General features: G+C 38.0%; 1 protein-coding gene across 2 annotated transcripts in view; it reads left to right on the forward strand.

Annotated features, from left to right (window-relative positions):
- The window catches only part of tet3 (tet methylcytosine dioxygenase 3), a 44,066-nt gene extending 33,170 nt beyond the window's left edge, over positions 1 to 10,896 (forward strand). For both annotated transcript variants that reach the window (XM_058070050.2, XM_058070049.2), the window contains exons 7-10: positions 598 to 687; positions 2,107 to 2,244; positions 2,325 to 2,679; positions 4,216 to 10,896. In XM_058070050.2, coding sequence (XP_057926033.2) covers positions 598 to 687; positions 2,107 to 2,244; positions 2,325 to 2,679; positions 4,216 to 6,005 — 2,373 coding nt within the window. In that variant the 3' untranslated portion in view covers positions 6,006 to 10,896. The remainder of the gene's footprint in view (positions 1 to 597; positions 688 to 2,106; positions 2,245 to 2,324; positions 2,680 to 4,215) is intronic.
- The last annotated feature ends 1,894 nt before the right edge of the window (positions 10,897 to 12,790 follow it).

Here is a 12,790-nt window from a genome sequence, read left to right on the forward strand (position 1 = left end):
TATTTATTTATTACTGATTGATTGTTTTTCTTTATTATTGATCTTATTTTGTGTAGAAAAATAAAAATTAAGATATTTGAGAACAGTGGAATGTTTTATCAGAGCTTTTATTGTAGGAAATTGGAACCAAAGCGAAAAAATTTTTTTTAATTTTTTGGGGTTTTTTTTGGAAAACCTGATGTTGCCCAGTCTCACCCAGACCCGAGCTCCAGTGGCCCCCCAAGTAAATTGAGTTTGAGACCCCTGGTTTACAGTATGTCAACCATTCACAGTATTCTGTTGAATAAAGTTAATGTTCAAACATTAGCACTTTTTACAGTGAATGAACAATCCTGTGCAAGTTGTAGAATCTTTAAACAAGATTCTATTTGTTGGGAAAACCAACATAACTTATTTTCACAGTTATTTGCTCAATGTTCAAATTTCTGAACCAAACAAGACAAAAAGTATTCTCATTCTAAAATGAAGGCTATACTATAAAGGCAATAAGTAAATTCTCTAATATAATATATCAAAATATCAATATAAATCTTAACAAGTGGCAAATAATTTGAAGTGTACTGTGTACTTACCAGATCCATTTTTTTCTCTCATCAGGAAGACAAACTCAGGAATAACTTCCAGCATCTGGCAACCGAAGTGGCTCCATTGTACAAGAAGCTGGCCCCTCAGGCCTACAGCAACCAGGTTTGTGCATAGATAAATATATGAATGCATGTCAACAATGTACACAAAAACACCAACAGTGTCCCATTTACATTACTAACTTGTATATTAACCAAGCTATATAACGATATTATTATTACAATATATATTATTATTATTATTATAAAAAATGTGGCAACTGATTGCCTTTTTTTTTTTTTTAGTTCTGCTAACTTATTCGGGTTTACATTGTAGTACTAGTCCTTCAAGGTGATATTTTCCAAGTAATATCTTGTAAATAATGTAGCATCACAGCAAAGGAACACAACATTTGATACTCTTTTTAACTTTATTAAAAGTATTTATTGCTGAAATTATTGGAAAACTGCACTTTTATTTATTAAGCCCTAGTGGATACCTAACGCTTAGTTTCAAAGACTCAACAAGATGCTCGTTTGATGCCAGCGTTTTTTTTTACCTGAGGACTGAAGCACACGTTTTGTGCTGGAAGATACAGCCATTCCAATGACAGCGAAATTAACTCATTTTCTCGTGTTAAATAAATATGTGTTCATGTTTCACATAAGGATTGTGAATGGATTGTGACTTGATATGAGTTGGTCTACATCAGGGGTCTCAAACTCAATTTACTTGGGGGTCACTGGAGCTAGAGTCTGGGTGAGACTGGGCCGCATCAGGTTTTTTTAAAAAAAAAAATGCATTTATTAAAAACGGAAAAATGAATAAACTTTGCTTTGGTTCCAATTTTCTACAAGAAAAGCTCTGATAAAACATTCCACTGTTCTCAAATATCTTAATTTTTATTTTTCTACACAAAATAAGTTGAAAAATAAATAAATTAAGAATAAAGAAAATCAATCAATCAGTAATAAATAAATATAATAATAATAATAAAACGACAAATAATAAAAAACTTAAGAAACCACATATAGTTGGTGGGTAGACAAATTATTTTTTTCAGATTAAAATGAACAAAGCATTATTAGAGCCCTGTAGACATGACAAAACACGACTATAGTCACATTTATACTCTTTTTATTTACAACATATTGCGCAACTGCCGGGTCTTGAGACACATGCTAACTCGCAAACTAGAGAGCTAGCGACCTAAACGGTAGCCTTCAAGTTATTTCCTTTAAACTTAAATAGCCAAAAACTTACCACTTCCACACGGATAGGGAGGATAACTATTAACAGTTATTTAACCTTTAACATGAACATTAATCAAACGTAATAATGTTTTCTGGGTACATGATACCATACAGCATCCATATCAAACTTGCGTGGGCCGGACTAACATTAAACTTTCATATCAAGGCGGGGGCCTCAAACTAGTTTGAGACCCCTGGTCTACATACATAGACGGGTTGTCAACATGGTTCCACTGTTTTACTTTAAGTATGTACTTGTATGTAAATGATTCTCTACTCTTTCCCTCAGTGTCAATCAGAATATAAGGCCCAAGACTGCCGACTGGGTTTGAAGGAGGGAAGACCATTTGCAGGAGTCACTGCTTGCATGGATTTCTGTGCCCATGCCCATAAGGACCAGCACAACCTTTACAATGGCTGTACAGTGGTATGGCGACTAATATTCCGTGTTTGATTACATGAGCGTGTCAGATATAATATATTCATGGTGCTTCTAATCCTACTTAGGTGTGCACTTTGACCAAGGAGGACAACCGTGCGGTTGGCGAGATCCCTCAGGACGAACAGCTCCATGTGTTACCTCTCTACAAGCTCTCCACCACTGACGAATTTGGCAGCGAGGAAGGCCAGCGTCTCAAGATGCAAACGGGAGGCGTTCAGGTGCTTCAGGCTTTCCGCCGAGAAGTCCGAAAGTTGCCTGAACCAGCCAAGTCGTGTCGACAGCGTCGTCTCGATGCTAAGAAGGCTGCATCGGAAAAGAAGAAAAATAAACTCCAGCAGCAGGCAGGAGAAACACCGGAGAAGACAGTTGTTAAAACCGAAGTGTGCATCAGTGAGTCCCCGCAACACCAAGGCAATAAAGGTAAGTCTTATTTATTTCATTACAGTTTTTCTCGATTTTTTTCACACAATTTGTGATGCCTGACACACAATGACCACAACATATAACCAATGCACCAACTCTCCATGAACCAAGTCTGCTAAACTATTATTATACTTTTTTTCAAAACACTACACACAATTCTTCTGAGTTTTGGCACAATTTTCATGAAGTAAACTTGTTTTCACAAAGAACACTAGAACACACAAAGAACTATTTCGTTTTGTATCTAAAGTTACTTTGCAAAATTTGTCTTGTCATGTACACGGTGCATTTGACAAGACAGCGCTGTGAATTGTTTTTTGGGTTTTTTGTATTTTTTTTGACTCAGAACACCTCTTTTTTTCCTTGAAATGTTTTATTCCATGAAGTCATCATAAAACAGGCGTGCTACTTACGATATAAGAATTTTGTTACAGTTTTTCTCGATTGTTTACACACAATTTGTGATGTTATTTTAGAATTGTTTTTTGGGTTTTTTGTATTTTTTTTGACTCAGAACACAAAATTACACAGAAATATATATTTTTTATTTTTCACATACAGTTTTTCTCGATTGTTTACACACAATTTGTGATGCCTGAGACACAATGACCACAACATATAACCAATGCACCAACTCTCCATGAACCAAGTCTGCTAAACTATTATTATACTTTTTTTCAAAACACTACACACAATTCTTCTGAGTTTTGGCACAATTTTCATGAAGTAAACTTGTTTTCACAAAGAACACTAGAACACACAAAGAACTATTTCATTTTGTATGTAAAGTTACTTTGCAAAATTTGTCTTGTCATGTACACGGTGCATTTGACAAGACAGCGCTGTGAATTGTTTTTTGGGTTTTTTGGTTTTTTTTTTGACTCAGAACACCTCTTTTTTTCCTTGAAATGTTTTATTCCATGAAGTCATCATAAAACAGGCGTGGTACTTACGATATAAGAATTTTGTTACAGTATTTCTCGATTGTTTACACACAATTTGTGATGTTATTTTAGAATTGTTTTTTGGGTTTTTTGTATTTTTTTTGACTCAGAACACAAAATTACACAGAAATATTTTTTTTTTTATTTTTCACATACAGTTTTTCTCGATTGTTTACACACAATTTGTGTGTATCAATTTGTATCTAAAGTTACTTTGCAAAATTTGTCTTGTCATGTACACGGTGCATTTGACAAGACAGCGCTGTGAATTGTTTTTTGGGTTTTTTGTTTTTTTTTTTGACACAGAACACCTCTTTTTTTCCTTGAAATGTTTTATTCCATGAAGTCATCATAAAACAGGCGTGCTACTTACGATATAAGAATTTTGTTACAGTTTTTCTCGATTGTTTAAACACATTTTCTGAAAGGATGCCTCATATTCTCAGAACTCTACACACAAATCAAAAAATCACTCACACACGAGAATATGAGGCATCCTTTCAGAAAATGTGTTTAAACAATCGAGAAAAAAACTGTAAATTGATTGCAGTCAGTTTAATAATGTATTTTCCTATTTTTCTACATTTAGCAATTATAAAACAAGAAGTTCAGCCCAACATCAAGAAGGAACCCTTCATCGGATCAATGGACGGATACTCTTTGCAAGCAGCCAGTGCAATCAAGACCATGTACCCGCATCCGGCCTACTATGCAAGGGGAGGCCTCCCCAAACCTGGCCATCCCTCTGCAGCAGACCCAGTAAACGGCTACAACCATAACCTGCCCACATCGCACTACGGTCTCTACAACTACGCCCCTAATGCACTTTTCCCCCCTAAAATGAGGACCTACGAGGCTCGCAAAGAGTCTTTGTCCAATCCCGGCACTAAGGATATCCAAGCGGACAGGAAGCCTGATATTCACAGTCTTCAAGCAAGACTAACTCATTCCTACCCGGGTCATTCAGAACCAATCAACCAAATGAACACCCAGTCATCAGACTACAACCAACCACGCCCTTCTTCGGTTTCTTCCGAGTCCTCCAACAGAGCAACTCCGGTCATCAAGCAGGAGCCGATGGATATGCCAGTTTGTGACGACCCAGGATTGGTGCACCAGGCTGGTGCAAACACACCTAACAACACCCCCCATTCTGCTACCTGGCCCGGAAACAGGTTCAACGGAGGTATTGTTCCTGAGAATTGGGACTATCAGAATTGTCGACAAAGTCCAGAACCGTCATTAGCTAACGTAGACAAGCAGAAGTTTCACCAGCATTCCCAGCAACACGGTTCTTCTTACCCACAACCGTGGACATCCTTCCCCGGTGGAAATACACTCATGGCATCCCCTGCGTCATCACCAGTGCCTCAGGTACCTCCGTCCCAGTCGCCTCATTTAGGCATTCACAGAGGATCTCCTTGCCCATCCACTCCACGTCCAAGCACCCCTCATCCGGGTACACCTCAGCCTGGTATCACTCCCCCATTGTCTCTTACACACCCTGGGAATTCTCTCTCCCGTTCACTGACACCCCATTCTGCCACTCCCAGGCAGTGGCTCAGCCCCGCCCCGAGTCCCCAGCCAAATTCTTGGCCGATGGGCCACGCAGCATACAGCCCCGGTTTGAAGCACAGCAACCCCGCGGGCGCCTACCCCGATAAGATGTGGTGCAAAACCGGCGAAAGTCGCTGTTCGACTCCTCTTGGGGTTCAAGAGAAAGCCTGGAAGTCATGCGGCGGTTCCGTCGCAGGCAATACACCATCTCCCGCCCCCGAGGGACGCCTCTTCCCCGATGCACTGCAGCAATCAGATCAATCCAGCTGGGGCCAAGCCGAATGCGACGCCGAGAGCACCAAGGGGCGTGACGACGACGAGGAAGAAGTGTGGTCCGACAGCGAGCACAACTTCCTCGATCCTAACATCGGCGGTGTCGCCGTGGCGCCGGCTCACGGGTCCATTCTAATCGAATGCGCACGTCGGGAACTCCATGCTACCACTCCGCTGAAAAAACCCGATCGCTCTCACCCAACTCGCATCTCTCTGGTCTTCTATCAGCACAAAAACCTCCAACAGCCCATGCATGGATTAGCTGTTTGGGAGGCCAAAATGAAGCTTCTGGCAGAGCGGGCGCTTCAGAGGCAACAGGAAGCAGCGCTTCTCGGCCTCTCGCAGGAAGAAATAAAAGCGCTTAGCAAGAAACGCAAATGGGGGGCCGCCGCCGCCGCAACGGGGGCCGCGCTCGGTGCTGGACAATCTAAAGACAAAAGAGACGGGCCCGTTACGCGGTTAGCACCCAGTTTCCATACGACCTCGATGGTTACCGCATCTCCCTATGCCTTCACGCACCTCACCGGGCCATACAGCTACTTCGTGTGACGTCAGCCACCCACGGATCAATGAGGGATGAGCAAGATGTCTGCCATCTTCTCCGTCATGCACCCCCTCTGCTGTCCACTTAGAGGTGGGGACATTTTTATTGCTATTATTATTATTATTTTTTTTTTTTTACCTCATGTCAGGCAGTGTTTGGCCTTTAGACACACTGCTTGTGGTGCTCTGCCTCTCTTTTCCCAAGAGAGGAACTCCATTGTTTTTTTTCTTGTTTATAGAATTCTAATGATTCTAAATATTGCTATTGTTATTATGAATATTATTATGATTGCAATTATTACCGTCAATGTTGTTCTTACAGGTATTATAATAAGAATTGTTGTGATTTTTTTTTTTTTTTTTTTTACAAAAATCATGTTATTGTTAATGATTTAATTTTATTTTTGTTTTATATATTTTTAATCTGTATGATATTTTTCTCTTCTGGTTAATCTTCCAGCTGTGTTAAAAGGAGGAGTTATTATTATCTGGGTGACAAGAGATGAGTGTTTATATATGATAATAATTTTTTTGAAATTTACAAAAATAATGGCGGCACGGTGGACGAGTGGTTAGCGCGCAGACCTCACAGCTAGGAGACCAAGGGTTCAATTCCACTCTCGGCCATCTCTATGTGGAGTTTGCATGTTCTCCCCAAGTTTTCTCCAAGTACTCCAGTTTCCTCCCACATTCCAAAAAACATGCTAGGTTAATTAGCGACTCCAAATTGTCCATAGGTATGAATGTGAGTGTGAATGGTTGTTTGTCTATATGTGCCCTGTGATTGGCTGGCGACCAGTCCAGGGTGTACCCCTGCCTCTTGCCCGAAAGAGAGCTGGGATAGGCTCCGGCAACCCCCACAACCCTTGTGAGGATAAACGGTAGAAAATGAATGAATGAATGAGTTCTCCTCCTATGTTGTGTGGAAGTGGTAACTTTTTGGCTTCTTATTTTCCTTCCCCACCCTCGGCCATCTCTGTGTGGAGTTTGCATGTTCTCCCCCGTGCATGCGTGGGTTTTCTCCGGGTACTCCGGTTTCCTCCCACATTCCAAAAAACATGCTAGGTTAATTAGCGACTCCAAATTGTCCATAGGTATGAATGTGAGTGTGAATGTGAAGAATATACATTCATCCAGAATGGTGAATAATATTGTGAGATTTTTTTTTTATTAATTTGCACTATTTGCATAATTTTTTTTTGAATGTTCTATAATAATCGGAACTCCAAATGAAAACTAAAACGTTTTTTTTTAAATTTAGGCACATGCATATCTTGTCACTCCTTAATGTTCTCCTCCTTTTCACCCTCTTCTGTACCCCAGCAGCTTGTGATTGGTGCTTAAACTTCCAGCTCTCCACGACTTGTCATGGCACTTGATGCTGTACTTTAGGTGCTCTAACTGAAATCGAGGTTATGTCGTATTTTTGCTCATCTGTGATAATATTATTGGGTTTTTTTTTTGGTGTGCAAATTCCACCTGATCCCAGATCTGTAACTACTACATTTAATAGAATCAGGTTCCTCTGGCTTTCAGTTAGGAGTGATCACTTTGTTGAGCCAACTCTAGAGGGCAGGCTTGTCTGCCGTTTGAAAGACCTCCTAGCACTTAGAGCGAGATCCATTCAGGCACCAGTACAGCCTTGTTTGCCCGGTTTGGACAGGTTCACCAAAGGCGGTGCTGATCCTGGTCTCTTTGGTGAAACTAATCAGGACAAAGCTTGGGTTAGAAGCTAAAAATATATGGTGGGAGTGTTTTTGGGCACGGTGGTCGAGTGGACAGCTAGGAGACTGATTCCACCCACATCTCTGTGTGGAGTGTGTATGTGTGGGTTTTCTCCGGGTACTCCGGTTTCCTCCCACATTCCAAAAACATGCTAGGTTAATTAGCGACTCCAAATTGTCCATAGGTATGAATGTGAGTGTGAATGGTTGTTTGTCTATATGTGCCCTGTGATTGGCCGGCCACCAGTCCAGGGTGCATTCTGTCACACCAAAGTCACAGAGTCACTGAAGGGGTGCGTCTACAGTGGCGAAAATTGGTGAAAGCAAAATGTTAGCATGTGACCTCACCGATGTTTTTCTGGATGAATTCCCACAATCTACAACATCCAGTCCAGGCGTGTCCAAACTGAGGCCTGGGGGCCATTTGCATCATTTTTTCCTTTTTTTTTGGAAAAATATCATTAAAAATAGCAGTAATTTTACAAGTATAAAGTCAAAATATACATAGAAAAAAATTTTAATCTAATGAGATTTCTTTGGAATTTTATGAGAATAATGTCATAATGTGATGAGGAAAATAATGTACCATACTTAAAAAAATATGTTTTTTTGTGCAAATTTTGTAATAACAAAAAATAAACTTTGTTTTTTGGGGGGTAAAATTAGGTTGGACAAAAAGTTATACTATTATAACTTGAAAATGAAGAAAATTAGGACAATTTACAAGAAGAAAGCTGAAATAGTTGAAAAATTGAATTCTACAAGAATAAAGGCAAAAATATTAAATAAAAAAAGTTAACATTTCAGGAAAATAATGTACCATAGTTAAAAAAATGTGTTTTTTGTGGAAATGTTTATAATAACAAAAAATAAAGTTTGTTTTTTGGGGGGGGGAAATTAGGTTGGACAAAAAATTATACTATTGTGAAGAAAATGAAGAAAATTAGGACAATTTACAAGAAGAAAGCTGAAATAGTTGAAAAATTGAATTACACAAGAATAAAGGCAAAAATATTAAGTAAAAAAAAAGTGAAAATTTCAGAAAAATAATGTACCATAGTTTAAAATTTTTTTTGTGGAAATTTTGTAATAACAAAAAATAAAGTTTTGTTTTTTGGGGGGTAAAATTAGGTTGGACAAAAAGTTATACAATTATAACTTGAAAATGAAGAAAATTAGGAAGACAATTTACAAGAAGAAAGCTGAAATAGTTGAAAAATTGAATTATACAAGAATAAAGGCAAAAATATTAAATAAAAAAAGTTTAAATTTCAGGAAAATAATGTACCATAGTTAAAAAAAATATTTTGTAGAAATTTTGTAATAACAAAAAATAATGTTTGTTTTTTGGACAAAAAATTATACTATTGTGAAGAAAATGAAGAAAATTAGGAAGACAATTTACAAAAAGAAAGCTGAAATAGTTGAAAAATTGAATTATACAAGAATAAAGGCAAAAATATTAAGTAAAAATGTGAAAATTTCAGAAAAATAATGTACCATAGTTTAAATTTTTTTTTTTGTGGAAATTTTGTAATAACAAAAAATAAAGTTTGTTTTTTGGGTGGGGAAATTAGGTTGCACAAAAAGTTATATGATTATAAAAAAAATGAAGAAAATTAGGAAGACAATTTACAAAAAGAAAGCTGAAATAGAAAAATTGAATTATACAAGAATAAAGGCAAAAATATTAAGTCAAAAAAAAGTAAAAATTTCACGAGAATAGACTTGTAAAAACATGCTAGGCTAATTAGCAACTCCAAATTGTCCATAGGTATGAACGTGAGTGTGAATGGTTGTTTGTCTATATGTGCCCTGTGATTGGCTGGCCACCAGTCCAGGGTGTACCCCGCCTCTTGTCCGAAGACAGCTGGGATAGGCTCCAGCACCCCCTGCGACCCCAAACAGGATAAGCGGCATAGAAAATGTATAAATGGATGGATGGAGTGCTTTTAGGTCATTCTGCCTACACTGTGGTGCTCTCCTTATACACTTGATGTCCTGTGAAGGCCCATCCTGCCGTCTGCATGGTGCTGTCATCTTCAAGCAGAGCATGGTGGGTTCTTCTGCAGGCACCTTGCAAACACATAACCAGCCAACACTAGAACTGGTTCCTTCTTAGACTGCCAAGTCAGGTTCCCATTTCCGGTGCTTTTCATAGGAACACTTCTGTACCAAGCGATGAGAAGTTTAGCTTCTGGGAGTTGGTAACGAATGCATGTGAGCCAAAGAACGAGACAAATGGTGGATGTCTCATAATTTCCATTTAAAATGAACGAAAAAAAAATAAAATAATGGGGTGTATTGTTGAATTTGGTTGGATGCACACTGACTCCCAGTCGCCGAGTCGTTTAATGCGTCACGACACTGTTTCAAAAATAACTTCTTCTCATCAAGTTCTCCAGCTCTCTACCTCACGCTTTGTAGAGACACTGGTCACGATCACAACATGCTAACGAGGGCCGAGAATCATGCATGTCCTTTTTTGTGTCATCTCCACTTTGACTTGTGTGTTGTTTTTTTTTTTTACGTTTATTTATTACCGGTGATGATAATGATTGTCCTTATTTCTTCATTTTTTGATATACCTAATACAAATTGTACATAGAGAAGAACAGATTTATAAAAGCACTTTTAAACTTGATTTTAAATGACAAAAAGAAAAAAAAAGACGATTATCGACAACTTGAAGGCTAGTTTTTTTGTTTTTTTTATTTTCTGAAGAGAGAGATAAAAATGTAAATAGTAAAATATTTAGGTAAGACTATTTAACTGGTGAGGATAGTGTGTACATCTTGAAAAGCATAGGGGGTTGGGGGTATTTTGACAGCAGTACACTTGTGTTTTTTGTGTGTACACGTGTGCTTAGTTAAAACATTTGTTCTACTCTCACAAGTACTGTAACTGTATTCTAAGTCGGCATGTAACTAGGAAGAAAGTTGCTCAAAACAAGTTGAAAAACGTCCAATTACACAAAACTGGAGGTTCTGCAAACCTCAAACCTGCAAAAAAAAAATAAAAGCGGTCCAATGCCATGCCTGTTGAATATTTCATGCTCTATATATTTCATTGACATTTTAAGCCAGGGGTGTCCAAAGTGTGGCTCTCGGTTTGTTTCAGCACATTCTGAAAATCAGTAATCATCAAAAAAAAAAAAAAAATCAGAAAACAAAGCGAATATTTCAAACAGTTTATATTAATGCCCTTTTTTTCAAGATATATTTATTTTCTCGATTTTCTTCAGTATCCGGCCTTTCCTGCTCAGCTGAGTCTGATACCTATAAGCCAAGCCCGGGGGCTATTTGCGGTCCCCTGCTTGTTTTTGTTTTTTTTGGCCCGCGGCACAGATTAACATCAGTGGCCGCTGGGGGGGAAAAAAAAACGTAATAAGAGCAACTTGATAATAATATCACAAAAATATTTCTTAGCATATTTGTGTTGGATTGATTTAAACCAAAAAAAATGAAAATTAATCATGAAAATTAATGCATTGATTTTTCAGTATGCGGCACGGCGGTGTAGTGGTTAGCGCGCAGACCAGGGTTCAATTCCATGTTCTCCCCGTGCATGCATTTTCTCCGGGTACTCCGGTTTCCTCCCACATTCCAAAAAACATGCTAGGTTAATTAGCGACTCCAAATTGTCCATAGGTATGAATGTGAGTGTGAATGGTTGTTTGTCTATATGTGCCCTGTGATTGACTGGCGGCCAGTCCGGGGTGTACGCCGCCTCTCGCCCGAAGACAGCTGGGATAGGCTCCAGCGCCCCCCCGCGACCCTCGTGAGGAAAAGCGGTTGAAAATGAATGAATGAATGATTTTTCAGTATGCGGCCTTCCATTGAAAATGTTTGCTAGTTTGATACCATTAAAATGTACCTCGTGGAAGCCTGATTTCTTTTAATTACAACTAAATAAAAGCAATAATGGCAGGAATAAAGCAAAAATATTAATAATAATATGCATAGTCGCTATTATATTTCTTAATATACATACATTGGATTGATTTTAACTCCAAAATTCAGAATAATTTGATTTTTCAGTGTGTGGAAAAAAATTTGGACACCCTTGCTGCTCAGTTCATTGAGTAATTATGTATTAACTGCAGGTGAATATTGTTTTTTTTTTTAATATTTCCTGTCGGATGTCATTTATGAAAAAAATTTAAGCGTGTGACCCACGAGTAATCCACTTCACACACGCGCTTGGTGCTTTTTAACGTCATGTTTTTTTTTTTTACATGTTCATTCTAAATTTGCTGAAAAACCCTGAAACCCTTTAGAGAGTTGGTGCTATCATAAAAAAAAAAACGCTTCAATTCACTGTGTCAATTATTATTATTATTATTATTTTTTTAATTTTATTTTATTTTTTTACACTTTTGATGGAAGTGTTTTCACAAAGTCACAATGTTTCCTGGTGCTGACTTTGCCATGTATCTTAGTAAAACACTGCACATATTGTTCTACGGCATGGGGGGGGGGGCAATCATCTTTATTATTAATCATTCCATATTGTACTTGAACTCCTTTCAACTTGGATGAGAAGTAATATATTATGTGAAGACTGTTTTCTGGTTTATATGTTTTGGTACGTCACAAGTACCTTTTCCAAACGACCCTTTTAGGATGTTGTAAATGTTCATGTGAAGAATGAGAAAATATTTCAACAAGAATAGCGATTATGTACTTCATCTCCCCCTTTGTGTATTTTGTCTGTTGTGGAAACACACACACACACACACATATATAGATAGATGTTTGCATCACACGTGCATGGCCTACTTTTAGAAAAATCCAACATTATTTTTTAATAATAAAACATTTAGGTTTATATTGGAAAAGTGACCCTTGGCTCATCCCAAAAAATAAAAACTTAAAAAAAGTCTACCTACATAACTGGCAGCTACATTCCTTTGTGAGTTTTGAGATTGTTCTTGTTTCTTTTTCATGTCAAGGATGCAGTATGTAAAAAAAAAAAAAAAAAAAGGTTTTGTTCTCTCTCTCTTTGTAGCTGTATGGTGTATTATGTGAATACATAGTGTATGTGGTAAGAATACCACACTATTGT

The sequence above is a fragment of the Doryrhamphus excisus genome, linkage group LG3, assembly GCF_037039965.1.
Source record: "Doryrhamphus excisus strain RoL-2023G ecotype Guam linkage group LG3, RoL_Dexc_Guam_v1.1, whole genome shotgun sequence".
Classification (NCBI taxonomy): Eukaryota; Metazoa; Chordata; class Actinopteri; order Syngnathiformes; family Syngnathidae; genus Doryrhamphus; species Doryrhamphus excisus.